At 48.9% G+C, this 26268-nt stretch overlaps 1 protein-coding gene across 4 annotated transcripts in view; it reads right to left on the reverse strand.

Moving 5' to 3' along the window:
* LOC140421060 (protein eva-1 homolog C) overlaps positions 1 to 26268 on the reverse strand; it is a 63298-nt gene that overhangs the window by 25022 nt on the left and 12008 nt on the right. For all 4 annotated transcript variants that reach the window (XM_072505390.1, XM_072505391.1, XM_072505388.1 and 1 more), the window contains exons 2-3: positions 21974 to 22173; positions 12483 to 12606 (exon numbers count right to left, since the gene is read on the reverse strand). In XM_072505390.1, coding sequence (XP_072361491.1) covers positions 12483 to 12606; positions 21974 to 22173 — 324 coding nt within the window. The remainder of the gene's footprint in view (positions 1 to 12482; positions 12607 to 21973; positions 22174 to 26268) is intronic.

Raw genomic sequence — 26268 nt, forward strand, 5'->3', positions numbered from 1 at the left:
GACTATACCTGCGGGAAGTGCACCCAACTTCAGCTCCTCAAAGACCGTGTTAGGGAACTGGAGCTGAAGCTGGATGAACTTCGGATCATCCGGGAGGCAGAGGGGGTGATTGAGAAGAGTTACAGGGAGGTAACCACACCCAAGGTACAGGACAAGAATAGCTGGGTTACAGTCCGGGGAGAAAAAAAAAAACAGGCAGACAGTGCAGGGATCCCTCGTGGCCGTTCCCCTTCAAAACAAGTATACCGTTTTGGATGCTGTTGGGGGGGGGATGACCTACCGGGGGAAGGCCCTAGCGGCCAGGTCTCTGGCACTGAGTCTGGCTCTGGGGCTCAGAAGGGAATGGGGGAGAATAGAAAAGCAATAGTTGCAGGAGATTCAATGGTTAGGGGAATAGATAGGAGATTCTGTGGTCGCGAGCGAGACTCCCGGAAGGTATGTTGCCTCCCGGGTGCCAGGGCCAGGGATGTCTCGGATCGTGTCTTCAGGATCCTTAAGGGGGAGGGTGAGCAGCCAGAAGTCGTGGTGCACATTGGTACCAACGACGTAGGTAGGAAAAGGGGTGTGGAGGTAATAAACACGTTTAGGGAGTTAGGCTGGAAGTTAAAAGCCAGGACAGACAGAGTTGTCATCTCTGGTTTGTTGCCGGTGCCACGTGATAGCGAGGCTAGGAATAGGGAGAGAGCGCAGCTGAACACGTGGCTGCAGGAATGGTGTAGGAGGGAGGGCTTCAGGTTTTTGGATAATTGGAGCGCATTCTGGGGAAGGTGGGACCTGTACAAGCAGGACGGGTTGCATCTGAACCAGAGGGGCACCAATATCCTGGGAGGGAGGTTTTCTAGTACTCTTCGGGAGGGTTTAAACTAATTTGGCAGGGGAATGGGAACCGGATTTGTAGTCCAGCAACTAAGGTAGCCGATATTCAGGGCGCCAAAGCGTGTAATGAGGCAGTGGGGAAGGGAACACTGACAAAGGAGAGTACTTGCAGGCACGGAGATGGGTTGAAGTGTGTATACTTCAACGCAAGAAGCATCAGGAATAAGGTGGGTGAACTTAAGGCATGGATCGGTACTTGGGACTATGATGTGGTGGCCATCACGGAAACTTGGATAGAAGAGGGGCAGAAATGGTTGTTGGAGGTCCCTGGTTATAGATGTTTCAATAAGATTAGGGAGGGTGGTAAAAGAGGTGGGTGGCATTATTAATTAGAGATAGTATAACAGCTGCAGAAAGGCAGTTCGAGGCATATCACCCTATTGAGGTAGTATGGGTTGAAGTCAGAAATAGGAAAGGAACAGTCACCTTGTTAGGAGTTTTCTATAGGCCCCCCAATAGTAGCAGAGATGTGAAGGAACAGATTGGGAAACAGATTTTGGAAAGATGCAGAAGTCATAGGGTAGTAGTCATGGGCGACTTTAACTTCCCAAATATTGAGTGGAAACTCTTTAGATCAAATAGTTTGGATGGGGTGGTGTTTGTGCAGTGTGTCCAGGAAGCTTTTCTAACACAGTATGTAGATTGTCCAACCAGAGGAGGGGCAATATTGGATTTAGTACTTGGTAATGAACCAGGGCAAGTGATAGATTTGTTAGTGGGGGAGCATTTTGGAGATAGTGATCACAATTCTGTGACTTTCACTTTAGTAATGGAGAGGGATAGGTACGTGCAACAGGGCGAGGTTTACAATTGGGGGAAGGGTAAATACAATGTTGTCAGACAAGAATTGAAGTGCATAAGTTGGGAACATAGGCTGGCAGGGAAGGACACAAGTGAAATGTGGAACTTGTTCAAGGAACAGGTGCTACGTGTCCTTGATATGTATGTCCCTGTCAGGCAGGGAAGAGATGGTCGAGTGAGGGAACCATGGTTGACAAGAGAGGTTGAATGTCTTGTTAAGAGGAAAAAGGAGACTTATGTAAGGCTGAGGAAACAAGGTTCAGACAGGCCATTGGACGGATACAAGATAGCTAGGAGGGAACTGAAGAAAGGGATTAGGAGAGCTAAGAGAGGGCATGAACAATCTTTGGCGGGTAGGATCAAGGAAAACCCCAAGGCCTTTTACACATATGTGAGAAATATGAGAATGACTAGAGCGAGGGTAGGTCCGATCAAGGACAGTAGCGGGAGATTGTGTATTGAGTCTGAAGAGATAGGAGAGGTCTTGAATGAGTACTTTTCTTCTGTATTTACAAATGAGAGGGGCGATATTGTTGGAGAGGACAGTGTGAAACAGATTGGTAAGCTCGAGGAAATACTTGTTAGGAAGGAAGATGTGTTGGGCATTTTGAAAAACTTGAGGATAGACAAGTCCCCCGGGCCTGACGGGATATATCCAAGGATTCTATGGGAAGCAAGAGATGAAATTGCAGAGCCGTTGGCAATGATCATTTCGTCCTCACTGTCAACAGGGGTGGTACCAGGGGATTGGAGAGTGGCGAATGTTGTGCCCCTGTTCAAAAAAGGGACTAGGGATAACCCTGGGAATTACAGGCCAGTTAGTCTTACTTCGGTGGTAGGCAAAGTAATGGAAAGGGTACTGAAGGATAGGATTTCTGAGCATCTGGAAAGACACTGCTTGATTAGGGATAGTCAGCACGGATTTGTGAGGGGTAGGTCTTGCCTTACAAGTCTTATTGAATTCTTTGAGGAGGTGACCAAGCATGTGGATGAAGGTAAAGCAGTGGATGTAGTGTACATGGATTTTAGTAAGGCATTTGATAAGGTTCCCCATGGTAGGCTTCTGCAGAAAGTAATGAAGGCATGGGATCGTGGGAAATTTGGCCAGTTGGATAACGAACTGGCTAACCGATAGAAGTCAGAGAGTGGTGGTGGATGGCAAATATTCAGCCTGGATCCCAGTTACCAGTGGAGTACCACAGGGATCAGTTCTGGGTCCTCTGCTGTTTGTGATTTTCATTAATGACTTGGATGAGGGAGTTGAAGGGTGGGTCAGTAAATTTGCAGACGATATGAAGATTGGTGGAGTTGTGGATAGTAAGGAGGGCTGTTGTCAGCTGCAAAGAGACATAGATAGGATGCAGAGCTGGGCTGAGAAGTGGCAGCTGGAGTTTAACCCTGAAAAGTGTGAGGTTGTCCATTTTGGAAGGACAAATATGAATGCGGAATACAGGGTTAACGGTAGAGTTCTTGGCAATGTGGAGGAGCAGAGAGATCTTGGTGTCTATGTTCATACATCTTTGAAAGTTGCCACTCAAGAGCTGTGAAGAAGGCCTATGGTGTGCTCGCGTTCATTAACAGAGGGATTGAATTTAAGAGCCGTGAGGTGATGATGCAGCTGTACAAAACTTTGGTAAGGCCACATTTGGAGTACTGTGTACAGTTCTGGTCACCTCATTTTAGGAAGGATGTGGAAGCTTTGGAAAAGGTGCAAAGAAGATTTACCAGGATGTTGCCTGGAATGGAGAGTAGGTCTTACAAGGAAAGGTTGAGGGTGCTAGGCCTTTTCTCATTAGAACGGAGAAGGATGAGGGGCGACTTGATAGAGGTTTATAAGATGATCAGGGGAATAGATAGAGTAGACAGTCAGAGACTTTTTCCCCGGGTGGAACAAACCATTACAAGGGGACATAAATTTAAGGTGAAAGGTGGAAGATATAGGAGGGATATCAGAGATAGGTTCTTTACCCAGAGAGTAGTGGGGGCATGGAATGCACTGCCTGTGGAAGTAGTTGAGTCGGAAACATTAGGGACCTTCAAGATAGGTACATGGATTACGGTAAAATGATATAGTGTAGATTTAGTTGTTCTTAAGGGCAGCACGGTAGCATTGTGGATAGCACAGCTCCAGGGTCCCAGGTTCGATTCCGGCTTGGGTCACTGTCTGTGCGGAGTCTGCACGTCCTCCCCGTGTCTGCGTGGGTTTCCTCCGGGTGCTCCGGTTTCCTCCCACAGTCCAAAGATGTGCAGGTTAGGTGAATTGGCCAATGATAAATTGCCCTTAATGTCCAAAATTGCCCTTGGTGTTGGGTGGAGGTGTTGAGTTTGGGTAGGGTGCTCTTTCCAAGAGCCGGTGCAGACTCAAAGGGCCGAAAGGCCTCCTTCTGCACTGTAAATTCAATGATAATCGATGATTAATCTAGGACAAAGGTTCGGCACAACATCGTGGGCCGAAGGGCCTGTTCTGTGCTGTATTTTCTATGTTCTATGTTATATCAGCTTCCGAAGTATTTCATCGCATAATGGAGCAAATAATGGAGGGCATCAAGGGAGTGCCAGTCTATGTGGACGACATGATTATTTGGTCCACGACGCCCGAGGATCACATTGCTCGCCTCAAACAGGTTTTCTAGATGATTCATGTAAATGGCGCTCAGCTCAACAGGGCCAAATGCTCGTTTGGGCGATCCGCTATCAAGTTTTTAGGTGACCACATTTCACAGCAAGGTGTGCAACCTGACGCCGACAAGGTGCTGGTAATCAATGCCTTGAAGACACCAGAGGACAAAAAGGCGGTCCTCCGCTTCCTCGGGATGGTAAATTTTCTCAGAAAATTCCTTCCCAACATGGCATCCCACACCACGGCCCTCCGGCATCTCGTTAAAAAGTCGACAATGTTCCAGTGGCTTCCGCACATCAAGCGGAGTGGCTTGAGCTGAAGGCGAAGCTCACCACAGCCCCAGTACCGACGTTCTTTGACCCAACCAAGGATACCAAGATATCCACAGACGCAAGCCAGGACGGCATTGGGGTGGTGCTCCTCCAGCGAGACGATTACTCGTCCTGGGCTCCAGTGGCTTATGCCTCCAGGGCCATGGCTCCGACTGAACAACGGTATGCCCAGATCGAAAAGGAGTGTCTGGGTCTCCTGACAGGAATAGTCAAGTTTCATGACTACGTATACGGTCTGCCGAAGTTCACGGTGGAAACAGACCACAGACCTTTAGTCCACATAATCCAGAAGGATTTAAATGACATGACACCTCGGCTGCAGCAAACTCTTCTTCGTCTCCGCCAATATGACTTCAAACTCGTCTACACACTGGGCAAGGAGCTGATCGTCGCGGATGCCCTATCCCAATCCATCACCGTGCCATGTGAACCGGGCGACTTCATTCGACACATAGAGACACAGGTGCAGTTGTGTGCCAGCAGCCTCCCAGCCACTGATGAACGAGTTGTCCAGGTACGCGAAGAAACTGCCAAAGATCCTCTACTGCAACACTTTTCCCATGGCTGGCAAAAGGGGCAGTGCCCCCAGTTCTTCAACGTTAAGGACGAGTTAACGGTTGTCGAGGGGATCCTTCTTAAACTAGATAGAATCGTCATTCCCCAAAGCATGCAAGCCATGGTGCTCAGTCAGATCCATGAGTGTCACCTTGGGGTCGAAAAATGTCGACACAGAGCTCGGCAGGCAGTCTACTGGCCTGGCATTAGCCGGACATTGCCAACACGGTCCTCAACTGCACAACATGCCAGAAGTTTCAACCAGCTCAGCCCAAGGAAACACTGCCACAGCACGAGGTCCAAGGTGGGGATAGACCTCTTTCACGCAAATGGGCATGATTACATGCTCTTGGTCGACTACTTCTCCAGCTACCCAGAAGTGGTGAAACTGTCGGACCTCACGTCCAAGTCAGTGATTAAAGCCTGCAAAGAGACGTTTGCCAGGCACGGCATACCACTCACAGTAATGAGTGACAACGGCCATGTTTTTACAGCCAATAACGATCCTACACTTCAGTCACATCACATCCAGTCCCCATTACCCGCTATCAAACGGGAAGGCCGAAAAAGGGGTCCATATTGTCAAGCGGTTGCTGTGCAAGGCTGCAGACTCAGCCTCGGACTTCAACCTGGCGCTGTTGGCATACAGGGCAACCCCTCAGTCGACTGCTTTGTCTCTGGCGCAGCTGCTCATGAACCACAACATGAGGACGACTGTTCCAGCCATCCATGTTCCAGACCTTGACCGCCTCATGGTGCTGCAGAAAGTGCAGCGATCCAGGGACCAGCAGAAGATCACGTATGATGCTCATGCCAAGGATCTACCTGCGCTGTCTCCAGACGACGTTGTTTGCGCCCAGTTGCCTGAGGGAGGTTGGTCAACCCCAGCTATTGTCGTCAGGCAGGCTGCCCCCAGGTCCTTCGTTGTCCAAATAGCTGATGGCTCCATTCTACGGCGCAACAGGAGGGCGCTACAAAACGTTTCCTGCCCATCGCCTGGCTGCACTTCTCCGCATGTCATCATGCCTCCTCCGGACATCTCGCACCACGAGGCCACCGATCTGCAGCGATCCCACCTCCCCATGATGTCACCGACATGGCAGCAATCCCACCTGTCCAAGTGCCAGCGTCCCCCCCCTCCACCTCTGAGGCGATCAACGAGAATTCGTCGCCCGCCACAAAGACTGAATCTATAGACTTAAATCTTGTAAATTATGTTCAGTTTGCTCTGTATCTGCACGATAGACACCTTCCCATGTACATATGTTCATTCACTCACCACTTGTATATAATCATGCATGTATATATATCGCCACGTTCCAAAATTTACTTCAAAAGGGGAGATGTCATAATATCCACTCATGTATATAATGAGATGCAGACAGGCAGTGATTGACACACAGGATAACCAATAAACACACACAACACATAACAACCAATCATCAGACAGGACACCACCACTATAAAGCACACAGGGCATTAAGACTCTCCCTCTCTTTACAGCACACAGCTACTGAGATAGTAAGAGTGCACAAGCCAGTGAGCACTATCACCATGAGGTAGAGAGTTAGTCTGGTCAAGCCAGTAGGAGGTTATCAGTTAGATTGATAGAGTGTCAACTCACAGCAGACTATGTACAGCAATCAGGAAGTTCAATAAAACAGTGTTGGACCATCTCCTGTGTCAGAAGCCTGTTTCTATTTTCACTGTGTCCAGTTGCAGTCAACGTTGAACCAACTTACTTAACACATCAAGCGCCACTTAAGGCAGTCTGCGCCTCTTAAAGGGAAGATGCAATCTGACTGCAGCAAGGGCGGCAGGGTAACGCAGTGGTTAATACTGTTGCTTCACAGCGCCATCGTCTCAGGTTCAATTCCCTGCTTGGGTCACTGTCTGTGTGGAGTCTGCACGTTCTCCCTGTGTCTGTGTGGGTTTCCTCCGGGTGCTTTGGTTTCCTCCCACAAGTCCCCAAAGCCGTGCTGTTAGGTGAATTGGACATTCTGAATTCTCCCACTGTGTACCCGAACAGGCGCCAAAGTGTGACGACTAGGGGCTTTTCACAGTAACTTCATTGCAGTGTTAATGTAAGCCTACTTGTGACAATTATAATGGGAAGCGGTTGAGAAAAGTGTATGATCTGCAAGTATGTGAATATAGTGAAACAGGGCCGAGAGCATGCTCCAAAACTCTCTAATGCAGCACTGGAGGACTTGATGCAGGAGGTGGACAGGTGAAATGTCCATTTCCCTTGGCGGGGGGACAAAAGGCCCTCCAGAAAGTCACTGCGAAGGCTTTGGGAATTCATGGCCTTTGTAGCCAATGCCATGTCCAACACTGATCCTTTTCCTGTCCTTCAGCACCTTATGTGCCTGTTTGGATTCCTTCATAAGATAGCATGAGTGATTGGACATTTAGTTTTACACTAGTTGGTGATGCCTAGCATAATCCTTCAAGGATCGTGATGGTGTGGGCGGTAAAATAATAAACTTGATTTCCAGCTACTCGGGCGGTTCTCAGGAGTGCATGAAGCAAGGTTGAGAACCCTTGTCCTCCTGCCAAGCTCCTAACATGATCCATGTACTTCACCATAAATGCTTTCCAAGGGAAACACAATTGATCCTAACTCAACAGGTATCCTCAACTTCCACACCTCTATGAGAGTATCTGTTAGGTCGTAGACCTCCAGAATCCCTAGGTTGCAGAAGGTGTGGCTGAGGACAGAGGTGGAAAGCTCAACATAGCTGTGATAAGGGATGTCCATCCCTTGCAAAGCAGAGATTCCTTTGGGTGAAGAGGAAATGTCTTCCAGCCCACACTCTTCAGTTAAGTGCTTCCTGAAGAAGTGATTGATAATGGTCAATTCTTCTGCTCATATGTCAATTAGACTCACATCAACTGTTGGACAAGTTCCTGTTTGTAAACTGAGCCTCTTCCCTAATCTCGTCCTCTCCTAGCTCTTGGTAGAAGGTTTGCCTAGTTTCACATCTGGTGTGAGAAAAGGAATATATTTGCAGTGGATGGGGTGTGTAGTCCTGTTGGCTGTGAGGTATGAAGTAGCTGGGGAAATCTCATTTAAAGTGTCCAGCACCATTGCAGTTCCAGCACCTCTTGGAAGTATCCCTTCGGCATGATCGACCTTGAAGCTTGCTATGGAGGTAGGGCAGCAAAGATTGGATCAGAGTTTGCAGTGTAGCAATCTGCTCCTCTTGTCTCTCCATGATGTTTCCACCCCCATCAGTGCCAACAGTCACCTCCCTGATGGTGGCCTCCTTCCTGGCCTTAGTATTCTGATCTTTCCCCATGACCCTAATCAGGTGCATCGAAGAAGGATCGATAGGGCTTGTCCCTGTTAAGTCTCCTCAACTCCCTCTGGACATTTTCCTCCCTCATCCTATTTTCACTCAGTGATTTTTCAACAGTATCCCTGGTTGGTGTGAAGGAGGAATCAGGAGGAGGATGCAGTCAAAACAAGTTCAGGCCCTCAATTGATATGGAGAACAGGTATGTTTATACCTGTAGAAATTCTGCTGCAGCTACACCAGGCTACAGCTGTTCCCAAGTACCTTTATCAGGACTACAAATATTTGCCAGCTCCTTTTGACATCTACACCTCTCTGCAATATTTCTCTGGGCTTTTCCAAACAGATGCTCCATCAAGAACACCATCTGCTCTGTCTCATTGATGCCCTTGAATGCCATGACCATCTGGGCATCTTCCATCCAGTCTTTGCCCAAAGGACTCTTTGATATTACCAACCTCCCTCCATATCCAATTTTCAATCAGTTGGTTCCCTAGGTTAAGGGAAGACAAATTAACAACCTCTTTCTGGTCTCAACTTCCTCCTACAAAGTCTGTGCTCCCAAAGAAACAGGAGCTGCTTCAGCCTCCCTCATGGACAGATCTAGTTACAGCTTTTCTACTATCTGCTCCATCTCTGCCAAATGCATTTCCATCCCATCCATCATGACACTGAGTGCTACACAAGAGGTTGGGATGCCTGCATTGTCGAATCAGACTTCCCTCACCAAAATTCAACAAGGGATTTAAGTACATGGAACGTATGGAAGTTCAACCCCGTTATCCTTTATTCCACCAGCATCAAGTGAAAAAGATTAACTTAGAGAAACAAGCATTTTATAATGGACCGATCATGGTCCCAGACACACGTTGAGAGCTCAACTCTGGCCTCTAATCAGCCATATATCAGAGCTGGTTCGAGATCAGTGGAAGCAGGTTTGACTCGACTCTAGCAGAATTGATGGTAGTGATCACAGCAAAAAAAAACAAGGCTGGGAACCACCACACTTGTGGCACTCTTATTATTACAGCCTTCATCTGCTAGAACCCCACACCTCACTATCCATACCACAAAGGGTGTCCCGGGGTACCTCACTTCAGTGTTTCCGAGGTGGGGGAGAATGGAGATGAGGAAAGGGGGGTTCTCTGCTATCCAGACGGTCTTCCTTAGTCTCTAGCAAATATATACCTGATCCAATTCTCCTCCCCAGATCTCCAGAGACTTTGGGCTGCTCTTAGTGGTTCTTTGTCTACTACAGCACAGCTCAATATTCCAGGGCTCCTGCTTCTGCTCCCTCTTCATGGCTTCTGGCTCCATCCCTTCTTCAGTCTGCACTCACAAGATGGGGGGATGGGTTACAAAGATCAGGAATAGAGGAGGCACCCTTGAGTGGAAGGCGGGACAGGGGATGGCAATCAGGAAAGAGGGTGGCACCACCACCTTTCCACTCTAGACCCAAGCAAGCTAACCTGCTGAAGCTCCCTGCGCTCCCCTGACCACCTCCCACCAGCCTGAAAATTGCAGCCAGGCATGTGCTGGCTCTTAGTAACCATTTATTGGTCACTTAAAGACCTTGGGCTGGATTCTCCGATTCTGGGGCTATGTCCCCACGTCGGCGTGGGAACAATAACAAAATGGTGTAAAACAGCCACCGATTCCCCGTTTTGCTGGGAGCTAGCATGCCGGCAGTGTAGAGCACCCAGCTCTAGCTGCCGATATGGCCCGAAGAATTGCCGGGTCCGTAGTCGCGCATGCGCATGGCAGCGGCTGTGCATGCTACAAGGCGGAGGCCGCTCGTGGACCCGGCCCACAAAATAGTGCCCCCCTTTTGGCCAACTTGTCTGCCCCCAGCCTCTAATAGAGTCCCCCTCTGCCCGCAGTTCGGCCCTCCCCCAACTGTGGCAGCGCGGGACTGAGTCCGCAGCCACCACCCCGAGTTCCCGACGGATGAGAACACACCCAACCGACGCCATCGGGAACCCGGCCGGTCGGGGGCGGAGCATCGTGGAGCAGGCCTCAGGCATTGTCCTGAGGCAGTCGATATGTGGCGCGGCGTACTCAGAGAGTACACCTCTTTGGAGGGGACAACGTATCGCGAAAGCAGCGCCGCCCCCAATTTGGTCGGGAACTGTGATTCTCCGGTCGATCGCTGAACGCGATTTCCCCGCCCCATCACAGCCAGGTAGGGGGCAGGTGGGTAAGGAGCAGGAAAGATGCATTTTTATGGGACCCTGGACTGTAAAATTCTGCCTTGTGAGATTGTGGTGCAACCCTTCAAAGAAGGAAAAGAAATGAAATATAAACCATGTTATTCAAACATTTAAATTTTAATTAACATTATTAAAAATGACCCAAATGTTTGGACAAACTGGTGGGTTTTAATCACATTTTTAACGGTGGGAGAATGGAGAATGCGTTTATGGAGAGAGTTCCAAAGAGAAGGACTGAGATTGTTAAAGAATGCGCTAGAAGTGGCGAGGCACAACACGTTGGCACATTGTTCAGCACTGCTGACTCACAGCACCAGGGGCCTCGAGTTCAATTCCGGCCTTAGGTGGCTGTGTATGGAATTTGCACATTCTCCCAGGTGCTCCGCTTTCCTCCCACAGTCCAAAAACATGCAGGTCAGGTGGATCGGCCGTGCTAAATTCACCTTAGTGTCGAGGGATGTGCAGGTTAGGTGGGGTTACAGAGATGGGGTGGGGCAGTATCAGAGGGCTAGTGCAGACTCTATGGGCCGCATGGCCTCCTTATGCACTGTAGAGATTTTATGATCCTGTGCAGAAGGTCAGCGTCAAAGAAATGAAGTGTTTGGGAAGGCTAGAGGGCTGAAGAACATTGCAGAGATAAGGTAGAGTGTGGCTGTGGAAGGGGAAGTGGACAGAAAGCAGCGAGACCAGTGGATATACATTTTCATTTACATTAAAAGGGCATAGCCTGATAGAATGATTACAACCCAATCTACATTTCATTGAAATGATTGACAGAGGAAAAAAAGCCACAAATGTTCAGTATTAGACTAGTCAAGACTTTAGGAGACAAAATCCTGAATAGGGCCTTAGGAGAGGTGGCTGCATTTGGAAGACAATGCTTCACAGGTGGAGGGAAGTAGTCTGGCTATTGGATCAGATATGGGATTTAAAGTTATATTACAACACTACACGTTAGTCTGAGATAGCAGCTGAGTAAGAATGGAGTCAGAAGCAAAGAAGCAGACTTTGTGGCGGAGGCCACAGGCAATGGCTTTGTTTTTCCCAATGTTAAGATGAAGGAAATTATGTCTCACCAAAGATTTGGAGCGCCAATTTTTCAGCCCCTCTGCCACATGTTTTCCAGTGGCAGAGGCGGCTCGCCATTGGCTGCAGGTGAGACCATCCAGTCCTGCCAAGGACTATGGCATTTTGTATGGCTCGCCTGTCCCACTGCTGGAGAACCTGTTCCAGGGGGCCACATAAAGAGGGAGATCCCACTGACAGGAAGGGCTGGAAAATCCCATCCTTGATGGTATACAAGCAGTGTATGGCAGGACTTGGAGGATTGAAAGGTCACAAGAGGGGGAGGGTTGTGGAAAGAATGAGGTAGAACTGAGTCTTAGCAGTGCCGATGGCAAAATTGATCCTTAGAATTAAGGGAGACTCTTTTACTGGATGTGTACATGATGAGGTAGAATTTCCATTGAAATCATTTCTCCAGAGTTCCCAAAGGAAGAACCTTTACAGGAATTCCAGGCCAATAGGTACAGCGAATTAAACTGAGAGAATATTCTTAGAGGACGAATAACGATAATAGCACTTGAAATCAAGACTCTCAGATGTTCATGTGTAATCTCAAACAATATGCTTGCTAACATTTTATGACAGCAGTACTTTTTGTAAAAAAAATCTTGCCTGTTCCCTGATGCAATGTAAATATGGCGACACCAGGAGATGGGATAAAATGGTGTGAGATCAGCGCCATTTGTGTCGCTTGCTAAAAGTCACTATCTGGCTTTGTACTTACCAGGTTTACATTTAAATGAAACAATCAGATATTTGTTGGTCCCAGGACAGGGGTCAAGACCAAAGACCCGACTGTTGACGGAAAACTGGCAGGAGCTCTGGTCCTGACATTCATCAAATACTTTCTGTAAAAACGACAAATAGGCAGTGTGCATGAGGAAACAAATCTGATCGTGATGACCTAAGCTGCCAATAGGGTAAATAACATTTCCTCATTTATCCTAGGCAGGTCCCAGCTGAAGCAAGAGATATTAGTGAATCATATGTTTCTATGTTTGTGTCTGGAACCCCAAATGGCATTTTCCACATGTAATCTCTCAGCAATTTGGTGCAGTTGAGCAAATGCATAACAAAAATGTATTTTAATATAATAGCCCTCACAGCAAAAATCTCTGAAGCATTAGCTGTTTATTCAGTACTGGCTAAAGATTGCTGAAACAATATCAGTAGATATAAATATTTACTAAACCCCACAGCAAGGGGCACCCTGCTGCCTGTATTTTTGCCACAGTACATTTGTGTACTCATAGCCTTGATAAGAGGTGGAACCAAAGGTCAAGGACTTTACTAATGAAAAGGTTAAAGGCGATTCTGTGCACATTTTTGGAGCCAAGTGAAAGGGGCTCCTTAAAAATACTACAGGTTGGTTCCATCCTATGCTCAACCTTCGATACATTAATTCCCTCCCTAGCTGTTCTCTTCCACCCCACCACCACGGCCATCTCCTGATGGGTCAGCATCTGAATTTGTCAGACCGAGGGTCATGGACTGACAAGCGGAATAATTGCTCCATTAACTGCCATTTATTTGGGGTATGGCTCGCATCAACAATCAAACCTGGCCTTTCTAAAGATTAGATATTAGAACAAGGTCCTCTCTACTGTGTAAAGGCCCTTCCTGTTGATTTCCTTAATTCCCCTTTCTGTATTTTTGCCTTTATCATTTTCACCCATGGATACTTCATGGACATATATCTTTAAGCTGAGCAGGGGACATGAGGAACTTGAAAGTCACAACATAGTTACACTGGGCTTTGCGCAACAGAACCAAAACTTTTCATCACCCGAGAGATGGGAGGGGGGCTCGGTTTGATTGGTTGGCTGGTGGCCAGTGAATTGGCAAAAGGCAGTATTCTGCCTGAATGGGATGATTTCCAGAGATCCAAGGAGAGCCCAGTTGGTCCTGGACACTGAAGGAAAAAGGAACTGTGAGTACCTGCTCTCCTACTCTTCTCCCTTTCTCTCTCTCTCTCTCACTCTCTCCAGCACTTACCTCTCTTTGATGTGGTCAATGTTTACAAACATTGGGGTTTCACCCCAAAGGCCACTGAGTCATGAGGGGATATGAATGGATCAAAGCTGCAGATCGATTTTACAAGCTGTCAATCACAAACCACTACTCGAAAGCCACGAATAGATTGCAGACGGTGAATCTGTGTGAACCAGACACAGGCACAGCAACTCTCCTTTGAGGAATGGACATTTGGGGGTGCAAGGTAAGTATTAGAGTTATAATGCTTCCCAGTGCTCCTGTCTGGACTGCTCTCTAGCTTCCAGTCAGGGGTCCCTTTTCTTGAGAGGGGGGGGGTCTGTGTGGGCAGGGGGTACCTTTAGGCTGGGCATCCTGGGGGGGGGGGGGGGGGGTCCCCTATTATGAGGTATTTGTGGTGTCTCCCTATCACAGAGGCTCTGGGGATTCTCCCTATCACAGGGGCTCCTGTGGGGTGTTTCCCTATTCCATAGCTTCTGGGGAGACAGAACCCAGGCAATCCGGGGGTTCAGGCTGTTGTACAGTGCAGGAGGGGGGGGCGTCGGGAGCTGATTTGCAGTGTTGGGGGGTTGGGATCAGGTGGTCCTGGTGTGGTGGTCCTCGTAGTGGGCCAAGGGGCCCATTTGGCCCACTGCGAGGTCCACCATATCAGGTCCATGATTGCTGAGACCACAAGTGAACCTTGCTCACCTGATTCCCGACCGTGGGGACCTGCGAAAAATGGGAGGGCAGAGCATAGGGCACCAGATCCGCTAAATATATGCAAGTGGGTCAATAAAGCCCATCTGCATTTATTTTGATTTTGCTCCGATGTCCGATTCTCCATCCCATCGGGAATGCATTCCGGGACTTCCGGGTGCGGCGATGACCAGCTGAGTCGCACGTTTCGGCAGCTCCCTGTGAAACGGACTTTTGGGCTCTTGATAGGAGCCCCAACGGCAATTTTAACGGCTAAAAACACCGTGCGGTAAACCAGGAGGGTGTTCCCCCTGGACACGGATGGAAAAAGGAGAGGAAAGTGGCCGGATTGCAGCGGATCCTTTGGAACAACGGCAAGGAAGGCAAGCAAAAACCAAGATGGCGTCGGAAGGTGGCAGTTTCATATGGGGCCCTGAACAACAAGAGTTCTTGAAATGCTGCGTGGAGGAGATAAAAAAGGAAATGAAGAAAGAGTTGTTGGCCCCGATACTCCAGGCGATCGAAGGGCTAAAGGAGGAACAAAAGACCCAGGAGCAGGAGCTTCGGGTCGTGAAGGCGAAAGCAGCCGAGAATGAGAACGATATACAGGGCCTGGTGGTGAAGTCGGAGATACAGGAGGCACACCAGAAACGATGTGTGGAGAGGTTGGAGGCACTGGAAAACAACGCAAGGAGGAACAACCTGAGGATTCTTGGCCTTCCTGAAGGTGTGGAGGGGGCGGACGTCGGGGCATATGTGAGCACGATGCTGCATTCGTTAATGGGAGCGGAGGCCCCGACGGGTCCGTTGGAGGTGGAGGGAGCATACCGAGTGATGGCGCGAGGACCGAGAGCAGGAGAAACTCCCAGAGCCATAGTGGTGAGATTCCTCCGTTTTAAGGATAGAGAAATGGTCCTTAGATGGGCGAAGAAAACTCGGTGCAGTAAATGGGAGAACGCGGTGATCCGCGTTTATCAAGACTGGAGTGCGGAGGTGGCGAGAAGGAGGGCGAGCTTTAATCGGGCCAAGGCGGGTACTTCACAAAAGGAAGATAAAATTTGGAATGCTGCAACCGGCAAGACTGTGGGTCACATATCAAGGAAGGCACCACTACTTTGAGACGGCGGATGAAGCGTGGACTTTTATTGTAGAAGAAAAACTGGAATGAGTGGATTATGAAAAAGAACGTTTGGACAAAGTGGTGGGGCGAATGGGGGGGGCGAAGAGGGGTTTTATGTTCTAATCCTGCGGTATGGTAACTTTTCTTTCTCCCACAGGTGGTGATGGGGGGAGGTGGGGAGGGAGAGGAGATGGGGCGTTGGCCATGGGAGGCGGGGCCGAGGGAGAGGCGCGGGCTTGGCTCCCGCGCTATGATAATTATGGCGGGAATAGAGAAGCAGGAAGGAGGGGGCGTCGCACGGTGCGAGCCGTGGTCACGGGGGGAAGCCGAGGTCAGCCAGAGTTTGCTGACTTCTGGGAGCAACATGGGGGGAGTAATTACGCTAGCGGGGGGTCTAGCGGGGGGGGTGGGAGGGGGGAATTACTGGGTTGCTGCTGCTGGGGAAAGGGGGGAGTGGGTACGGGAGAGGATGGGCGGGGGGGCACCGCCTGGGGGAGATACAGCTGCGTGGGAACTGGGTGAGAAGCTGGAAAAAGATGATGGCTAACCGGCAAGGGGGGGGGGGTGGGAAGCCCCCCAACTCGGCTGATCACGTGGAACGTGAGAGGGCTCAACGGGCCGATAAAGAGGGCACGAGTACTCGCACACCTTAAGAAACTTAAAGCAGATGTGGTTATGTTACAGGAAACGCACCTGAAACTGATAGACCAGGTTAGGCTGCGTAAAGGATGGGTGGGGCAGGTGTTCCATTCGGGGCTGGATGCGAAAAACAGGGGGGTGGCTATATTAGTGGGGAAGCGGGTAATGTTCGAGGCAAAGACTATAGTGGTGGATAACGGGGGCAGATACGTGATGGTGAGTGGCAAATTACAGGGAGAGATGGTGGTTTTGGTAAACGTGTATGCCCCGAACTGGGATGATGCCAACTTTATGAGGCGAATGCTAGGACGCATCCCGGACCTAGAGACGGGAAAGCTGATAATGGGGGGAGACTTTAACACGGTGTTGGAACCAAGGCTGGATAGGTCGAAGTCCAGGACTGGTAGGAGGCCGGCAGCAGCCAAGGTGCTTAAGGATTTTATGGAGCAGATGGGAGGTGTGGACCCGTGGAGATTCAGTAGACCTAGGAGTAAGGAGTTCTCGTTTTTCTCCTATGTCCATAAAGTCTATTCGCGCATAGACTTTTTTGTGTTGGGTAGGGCATTGATCCCGAAGGTGAGGGGAACGGAATATACGGCTATAGCCATTTCGGATCATGCCCCACACTGGGTAGACTTGGAGATAGGGGAGGAAACAGGAGGGCGCCCACCCTGGAGAATGGACATGGGACTAATGGCGGATGAGGGGGTGTGCCTAAGGGTGAGGGGATGTATTGAAAAGTACTTGGAACTCAATGACAATGGGGAGGTTCAGGTGGGAGTGGTCTGGGAGGCGTTGAAGGCGGTGGTTAGGGGGGAGCTGATATCAATAAGGGCACATAAAGGGAAGCAGGAGAGTAAGGAACGGGAGCGGTTGCTGCAAGAACTTTTGAGGGTGGACAGACAATATGCGGAAGCACCGGAGGAGGGACTGTACAGGGAAAGGCAAAGGCTGCATGTGGAATTTGATTTGCTGACTACAGGCACTGCAGAGGCACAATGGAGGAAGGCGCAGGGTGTACAGTATGAGTATGGGGAGAAGGCGAGCAGATTGCTGGCACACCAATTGAGGAAAAGGGGAGCAGCGAGGGAAATAGGGGGAGTGAGGGATGAGGAAGGAGAGATGGAGCGGGGGGCGGAGAGAGTGAATGAAGTGTTCAAGACATTTTATAAAAAATTGTATGAAGCTCAACCCCCGGATGGGAGGGAGAGAATGATGGATTTTTTGGATCGGCTGGAAATTCCCAAGGTGGAAGAGCAGGAAAGGGTGGGACTGGGAGCACAGATCACGGTAGAAGAAGTGGTGAAAGGAATTAGGAACATGCAGACGGGAAAGGCCCCGGGACCGGACGGATTCCCAGTTGAATTTTACAGAAAGTATTTGGACTTGCTCGCCCCGGTACTGACGAGGACCTTTAACGAGGCAAAGGAAAGGGGACAACTGCCCCCGACTATGTCTGAAGCAACGATATCGCTTCTCTTAAAGAAGGAAAAGGATCCGCTACAATGCGGGTCCTACAGACCAATTTCCCTCCTAAATGTGGATGCCAAGGTCCTGGCCAAAGTAATGGCAATGAGAATAGAGGAATGTGTCCCGGGGGTGGTTCACGAGGACCAAACTGGGTTTGTGAAGGGGAGACAGCTGAACACGAATATACGGAGGCTGTTAGGGGTAATGATGATGGCCCCACCAGAGGGTGAAACGGAGATAGTAGTGGCGATGGATGCCGAGAAAGCATTTGATAGAGTGGAATGGGATTATCTGTGGGAGGTGTTGAGGAGATTTGGTTTTGGAGAGGGGTATGTTAGATGGGTGCAGCTGTTGTATAGGGCCCCAGTGGCGAGTGTGGTCACGAATGGACGGGGATCGGCATATTTTCGGCTCCATAGAGGGACAAGGCAGGGATGTCCTCTGTCCCCATTACTGTTTGCACTGGCGATTGAGCCCCTGGCGATAGCGCTGAGATGTTCCAAGAGATGGAGGGGAATACTTAGGGGAGGAGAAGAACACCGGGTATCTTTATATGCGGATGATCTGCTACTATATGTGGCGGATCCGGCGGAGGGGATGCCAGAAATAATGCGGATACTTGGGGAGTTTGGGGATTTTTCAGGGTATAAATTGAACATGGGGAAGAGTGAGCTGTTTGTGGTGCATCCAGGGGAGCAGAGTAGAGAAATAGAAGACCTACCGTTGAGGAAGGTAACAAGAGACTTTCGTTACCTGGGGATCCAGATAGCTAAGAATTGGGGCACATTGCACAGGCTAAATTTAACGCGGTTGGTGGAACAGATGGAGGAAGATTTCAAGAGATGGGATATGGTAGCACTGTCAATGGCAGGGAGGGTGCAGGCGGTTAAGATGGTGGTCCTCCCGAGATTCCTCTTTGTGTTTCAGTGCCTCCCGGTGGTGATCACGAAGGCTTTTTTTAAAAGGATAGAAAAGAGCATCATGGGTTTTGTTTGGGCCGGGAAGACTCCGAGAGTGAGGAAGGGATTCTTACAGCGTAGTAGGGATAGGGGGGGGGCTGGCATTACCGAGCCTAAGTGAGTATTATTGGGCCGCTAATATTTCAATGGTGAGTAAGTGGATGGGAGAGGAGGAGGGAGCGGCGTGGAAGAGATTAGAGAGGGCGTCCTGTAGGGGGACCAGCCTGCAGGCTATGGTGACAGCCCCATTGCCGTTCTCACCGAGGAACTACACCACGAGCCCGGTGGTGGTAGCTACACTGAAGATTTGGGGACAGTGGAGACGACATAGGGGAAAGACCGGAACATTGGGGGGGTCCCCGATAAGAAACAACCATAGGTTTGCCCCGGGGGGAATGGATGGGGGATATGGAATGTGGCAAAGAGCAGGAATAACGCAACTGAAAGATCTATTTGTGGACGGGAAGTTCGCAAGTCTGGGAGCGCTGACCGAGAAATATGGGTTGCCCCAAGGGAATGCATTCAGGTACATGCAATTGAGGGCTTTTGCGAGGCAACAGGTGAGGGAATTCCCGCAGCTCCCGACACAAGAGGTGCAGGACAGAGTCATCTCAAAGAAATGGGTGGGGGATGGTAAGGTGTCGGATATATATAGGGAAATGAGGGACGAAGGGGAGACTATGGTGGACGAACTAAAAGGGAAATGGGAAGAAGAGCTAGGGGAGGAGATCGAGGAGGGGCTGTGGGCAGATGCCCTAAACAGGGTAAACTCGTCGTCCTCGTGCGCCAGGCTAAGCCTGATTCAGTTTAAGGTATTACACAGGGCACATATGACTGGAACACGGCTCAGTAAATTTTTTGGGGTGGAGGATAGGTGTGCGAGGTGCTCGAGAAGCCCAGCGAATCATACCCATATGTTTTGGTCATGCCCGGCACTACAGGGGTTTTGGGTGGGGGTGACAAAGGCGCTTTCAAAAGTAGTAGGAGTCCGGGTCGAACCAAGCTGGGGGTTGGCTATATTTGGGGTTGCACAAGAGCCGGGAGTGCAGGAGGCGAGAGAGGCCGATGTTTTGGCCTTTGCGTCCCTAGTAGCCCGGCGCAGGATATTGCTAATGTGGAAAGAAGCCAAGCCCCCGGGGGTGGAGACCTGGATAAATGATATGGCGGGGTTCATAAAGCTAGAGCGGATTAAGTTCGTCCTAAGGGGGTCGGCTCAAGGGTTCACCAGGCGGTGGCAACCGTTCGTCGAATATCTTGCGGAAAGATAGATGGGGGAAAAAAGAAGGCAGCAGCAGCAGCCCAGGACTTGGGGGGGGGGAGGGATGGGGGTGGGTGGGTGGGGGGGGGGGGGGTATAGCCTGTGACAAGGCAGTTGCCAATTAGGGCTAGTTTTCATTTTTGTTATTTAATATTTATTTATTTGTTGTTTTTTGTTTATATAAAAAAAAAAGGTCATTATTATCTGTATTGTTATAATGTTGTGTAAAGGATGCACAATGTACTGTGTTGGTTGACCAAAAATTTTCAATAAAATATTTATTAAAAAAAAAGGGAATGCATTCCGGGTGTCCCAGGGATGGAGAAACAAGACTCTTATCTTTTACTTTCATTATTAATTTTTTTTTTCTTACACCCCTCTCCTCCCCTCTGTGTTTGTCTATCTTATGTGTGTGTAGAGGATGGGACGAGTTTAAGTGGAAGGGGGTTAGGAATTCAAAAATAGTCAACATGTTGCATTTTTTGCATATATTATAGTTACTGTTATTAATAAAAACTTAATTGTGTTAAAATTTACAAACCTGGTGACTGTAGTTATTGGGCTTGGCCAAAGACTTTGGGTGTTTTTCTAAGAATTATTGGATAATTCAATTGTTATGGGTTAAATGGGGGGGGGGGGGCTGGAATTGACCATGTACTAGTCCAGGACGTCATAACAGTAAATAACTTGCGACTGCTACAGTTTAATGCAGAAACTGAGAGAGTTAAGTTGTATCCAGGTGATTTGTTTGCATAGATTTACATAGATTCCATAGAATGTATGACACAGAAACCAGCCCAGCCAGTCCAGGCCATTGCTTATGATCCAGTTAAGTGTTCTCCTCTCATCTAACCTCAGCTAATTCTATCACAAATATTTAAATGGCTGGTGGCTACCATGGCAATGCTAGCATCTAAATCTTTGACTCGGACGGTGAATTTGACTATCTTGGCCGGGATCTCACGGAAAACCAGTGAACCTCCCTGCCAACTCAGGTAAAGAACCCCTTGTAATTTGCAACTAGCAATTTCTCCCATCTCCATAACTGTGCCCTCACTGCAGGCCTCCTTCCACATCAACTTATTGCCTTTATTCAAAAAGCCAGCTTGGATTTTATGGTCCTTTATGCCTCCTACAAACCTATTGCAATGTTTGTTTTCCAAGGTCAGGCCATACCCACAGTGACAAGAGAGTTTATTTTTAATTCAAGAATGTACCTGCCACAGTCTTACTTGGCAACTGCTTCCTTTCATAGAATGCAATTCTGAGCAACCTCATTCTCAGTTGCACTATAATACCAATCGAGAATTTCATTCGCTTAGGCAAATTCCATCAAACTGGGGTCTCTCAGACAACCTTGGTTACAAACAACATCAAAAGCATGTGGCCCCATCACGTTTAGGACAACATTTACTTTATCCTTATTTTATTTGCTTTCAGGCAAATATGTAAACTTTATAATAACACCGTTTCTCTTTCTTAGGGCTGAATTTTCCCCACTATACACAAATATACCTCCAGTACCATCATTTCCCCATTACATACCATGCTGACTTACTGTGTACAAATGTGTACACATGGAGAAATCATTCATATCACTCATACCTCCTCAGAATCAACAGGAGTTTCGACAAGTGAGTCACAATATTCTTCAGTCCTTAACATCAGTAATGAAGTGTAAAAAAATTCTATCCTATCCTCATCATTATCATTCTGTTGTGTATTGCATGAGAAAAGATTACGCTGACTCACAGCAGGCAGCCATTATTGAACTAACTTTATTTACACCTCCCCAGAGAGGGCAATATAGCAAGATGTTCAGATTTTGAGATATACAGTATCAAGTGTTCTCCCATTTTTCCTCAATTAACCTTATCACACACTATCCACTTTCCAAGTACTTTCCAAGCTGTAATACCTCAAACAACTGTTGAAATTCAGTTGCCAATTATATTCCTATTCTACAAGTGTATTCGCGACTTGTTTCAGTCTAGTGCAGAATTGACAATCCTACCAATTTGTTGTCGTCCACAAATTTAGAAATTGCGTCTCAAACAATTAATTTGCTTTTTCAACCTGCATGAAGTTACATTACCCACCGGTATAGCAGTTAGGGCAGCACAATTAATGCTTTCAGCGGAAGTATTTCTTGTACTCGGACACAAGTGTTCACTGGGAACACGCCGACCATAGAAAGCCGACAGAATGCTAATGGATGTCTGAGGTGGACAGCTCACTGAGAGGCGATCCCTGTCACAAGCATGAACTGTGTGGTTCTGCAGAATCTTCAGAAGGTAGCCTGGAGAAAGAAAAAAGATTACTGAAAGACTGTGAGATAAGATGGTCCTATCCTTGAAGCTGTGAACAAAGCATGCTGTAAAACACCATTATTTTGCATAAATCAGTCAACAGTATAATAAGGAAAATACTGCAGATGCTGGAATCTGAAATGAGAACAAAGGATACTGGAAAAACTCAGAAGATCTGCCAACTTCTATTAGAAGAGATAGATGGGCGGCACAGTAGCGCAGTGGTTATCACTGTGGTTTCACAGCGCCAGGGTCCCAGGTTCGATTCCCGGCTTGGGTCACTGTCTGTGTGGAGTCTGCACGTTCTCTCCGGGTCTGCATGGGTTTCCTCCGGGTGCTCCAGTTTCCTCCCACAAGCCCTGAAAGTCGTGCTGTTATGTGAATTGGACATTCTGAATCCTCCCTCAGTGTACCCAAACAGGCGCCAGAATGTGGCAACTAGGGGATTTTTACAGTAACTTCATTACAGTGTTAATGTAAGCCTACTTGGGACAATAAAGATTATTATTAAAAAACATGGATAATATTCAGGTTTGGGCTGATAAATACCAAAGAAAATTCAAGCTACACATGTGCCAGGCAACCACCATCTGCAACAATAGCAAATCTAATCATCTCCCTTGACATTCAATGGCATTACCATCGCAGAATCCCCCAATATCAACATCCTGGGGGTTACCATTTTCCATAAACTCAACTGGACCAGTCATATAAATACTGTGGTTCCAGGAGTAGGTTTGAGGCTGGGAATTCTGCTGCAAGTTACTCACCATTTTTAAAATGTATTTAAGGGCTGTGGGTATTGTTACTTACAACCAGGGGCTGCACAGTAAATAATCAATCCAGTCTGGTCTTTTAGGTTGAAGCAGGTTTCTCGCAGGACACTGCCTCATAGCTGCTAACTCACAACAAGCTCTCACACCAAAGTGTTCCAGCTGTCTGTTGTTTGCAGGATATCTATGTTCTAATCAATGCTACTGGTTTAACTAGCAATCTTAACAAGTTAATTGCATACACGGTGATGAATAGTACATTGACAGATTCACCTCTTTTCCTTAAGTTTTGAAAGAAAAAATTTAAAGAACATTCTTTTGAATCTAAACAGAAATGCCTGATCCAATATTTTCACATTTATGAATCCTAGAATTCCTTTATCTAATATACTACAAAGCGAAGCCGAGCAGCATCTCCAGCAGCAGCGCACCGCTCCCCGATGAACTCAATGCATTCTATGCTCGGTTCGAGCAGGAAACCATCAATCCGCTGTAGACTGCCTCAGCAGACCCGGATACACCCATACCCATCGTCACAGCTTCCAAAGTCAGATTGGCCTCCCTGAAAGTGAACCCTCGGAAGGCGACGAGTCCGGACGGGGTCCCTGGTCATGCAGTCAGAGCCTGCGCAGATGTGTTCGCAGACATCTTCAAGTTGTCCTTACTTCATTCTGAGGTCCCCACCCGCTTCAAGAAGACTACCATCATACCGGTGCCAAAGAAGAACCAGACAACGTGCCTCAATGATTATTGTTTGGTGGCCCTGACATCGATCGTAATGAAGTGCTTCAAGAGCTTGGTCATGCACCATGTCAACTCCATACTCCCAGGATTGCTAGATCCACTGCAATTCGCATTCCGCCGCAACCGGTCCACAGCAAACGCCATCTCCCTGGTCCAACATTCAGCCCTGGAGCACCTCGACAACAACGACTCCTGCATCAGCCTCCTATTTATTGACTACAGCTCCGTCTTCAACACCATAATCCCAGTCAAGCTCATATCAAAGCTCCATACCTAGGACTTGGCTCCTCTGGATCCTCGACTTTCTGACCTACAGACCACAATCAGTAAGAATAAACAACAACACCTCCTCCACGATAGTCTTAAATCCAGGGCCCCGCACGACCGCATACTTAGCCCCCTACTACACTCCCTATGCACACACGACTGCGTGGCAAATTTTGTTTCCAACTCCATCTACATATTTGCTGACGACACGAACATTGTGGGTCGGATCTCGAACAACGAGTCAGAATACAGGAGGGAGATAGGCAAAAATCTCTTCCTCAATGCCAGCAAAACTAAAGAGCTGGTCATTAACTTCAGGAAGGAAAGTACTGTACACGCCCCTGTCAGCATCAACAGGGCTAAGGTGGCTTCAAATTCCTAGGTGTGTGTGGTAGTCTGTGTTAGAAGGATTACGGCACATGGTAATGCCGGAATACCATTGGTGGAGAAGGTACTTGTTCCCATTGGTTAAGCCTGTATGTTAGCCCCACCCTGCAAGGCAGGGTATAAAAGCCTGTGCCACCCCAGCAGCTTTCTTCTGTACCTGTGCTGATGGGGGAAACATCTAACGTATTAAAGCCTTCAATTGTCTCCAATCTCGCTTCTGGAGTTATTGATCGTGCATCAATTTAATACACTAGTTTTTAAAGAATGGAGATCCGAATCAAGCTGGAGTGTCTGCAACTCAGCACCCACGCGGCAAACTCAGCAGCAACCTTTAAGCACTGGCAGGCGTGCTTCAACGGATATATCGGGACGGCCGCAAGCACACCCACGGAGAACAGAAACTACAAATTCTACACTCGAGGGTGAGCCCAGAAATCTACACCCTCATCGAGGATGCGGACGATTTCAATGCCGCAATGGAGCTGCTGAAAGGACATTATGTTCGCCCTGTAAACCAGGTCGACGCCCGACATCTACTAGCGATGAGGCGACAAATCCCTGGGGAATCACTGGAAGAATTCTACCGTGCGCTCCTGGTCTTGGGGAGAAACTGCAGCTGCCCGCAAGTTTTAGCAATCCACCACACAGAACTTTTGATTCGGGACGCTTTCGTTGCAGGTATGCTGTCCTCCCAAATCCACCAGTGATTGCTGGAGAAAGTGACACTAGGCCTCAAGAAGGCACGGGCCCTTGCCGGCTCCCTGGATGTGGCCTCCTGAAATGCCCGTGCTTACGTCCCCGACTGCGCGGCAACCCCCCGGGCAGTGTGGAACCCCTCCGCTGCCGACCCCGACGCATCTCCCATCCCCCCACAAGCTTGTGCTGCGAGACGGCCTGGCAACCCCGGGTGGCCCCGCTGCTATTTTTGCGGGCAAACCAAGCACCCCCGACAGCGCTGTCCGGCCCATTCATCCATCTGCAAGGGATGCGGCATAAAGCGCCACTTCATGGCAGTATGACAGGCCCGGGTGGTCGCTGCGGTCTCCGGAGGCGAATACGGACCGCCACCACAACACTCTCCACGGACCCCATGCGGCCAGCGGGCGCCGCCATCTTCCTCCTCCAGGGCCACGTGTGGCCTCCAGGCGCCGCCATCTTGTCCTGCAGACACCAGGTGCGATGGATGGGCGCCGCCATTTTGTGCACCCCCAGCCATGTGCGACCAGTGGGCGCCACCATCTTGGATGGACTCCTATGACCCACGTTCGGCTGACCACACACCGCCCGAAGAGAACATCCAAATGCTGCCACGATTAGCCTCGGTGACCCTGGACCAGTCTCGGCCCTGAACACTCACTACTGCTACGATGACGGTGCTTATCAATGGGCATGAAACGTCCTGCCTAATCGGTTCTGGGAGCATGGAGAGCTTCATACGCTGTTCTCGCGCGGTCAGGCGCTGTTCTCTCCCCGTCCACCCCGTCAATCAAAAAATCTCCCTGGCCTCCGGATCTCACTCAGTAGAGATCAAGGGGATTTGTGTAGCTAACCTCACGGTCCAGGTAAGGGAGTTCAAAAACTTCCGACTCTACGTCCTTCCCCACCTCTGCGTGGTCACACTCCTAGGGTTGGACATTCAGTGCAACCTCCAAAGTCTAACTTTCAAATTCGGCGGCCCTATACCCCCCTCACTGTCTGCAGCCTCGCGACACTCAAGGTCGATCCGCCTTCCCTGTTTGTGAACCTCACCCCGGATTGCAAACCAGTCGCCACCAGGAACAGGCAGTACTGTGCCCAGTACCGGATCGTTATTAGGTCAGAGGTCCAACGGTTACTGAGGGAAGGTGTCAATGAGGCTGGCAACAGCCCCTGGAGAGCTCAAGTAGTGGTTGTAAAGACCGGGGAGAAGCATAG

The sequence above is a fragment of the Scyliorhinus torazame genome, chromosome 5 (genome assembly GCF_047496885.1).
Source record: "Scyliorhinus torazame isolate Kashiwa2021f chromosome 5, sScyTor2.1, whole genome shotgun sequence".
Lineage (NCBI taxonomy): Eukaryota > Metazoa > Chordata > Chondrichthyes > Carcharhiniformes > Scyliorhinidae > Scyliorhinus > Scyliorhinus torazame.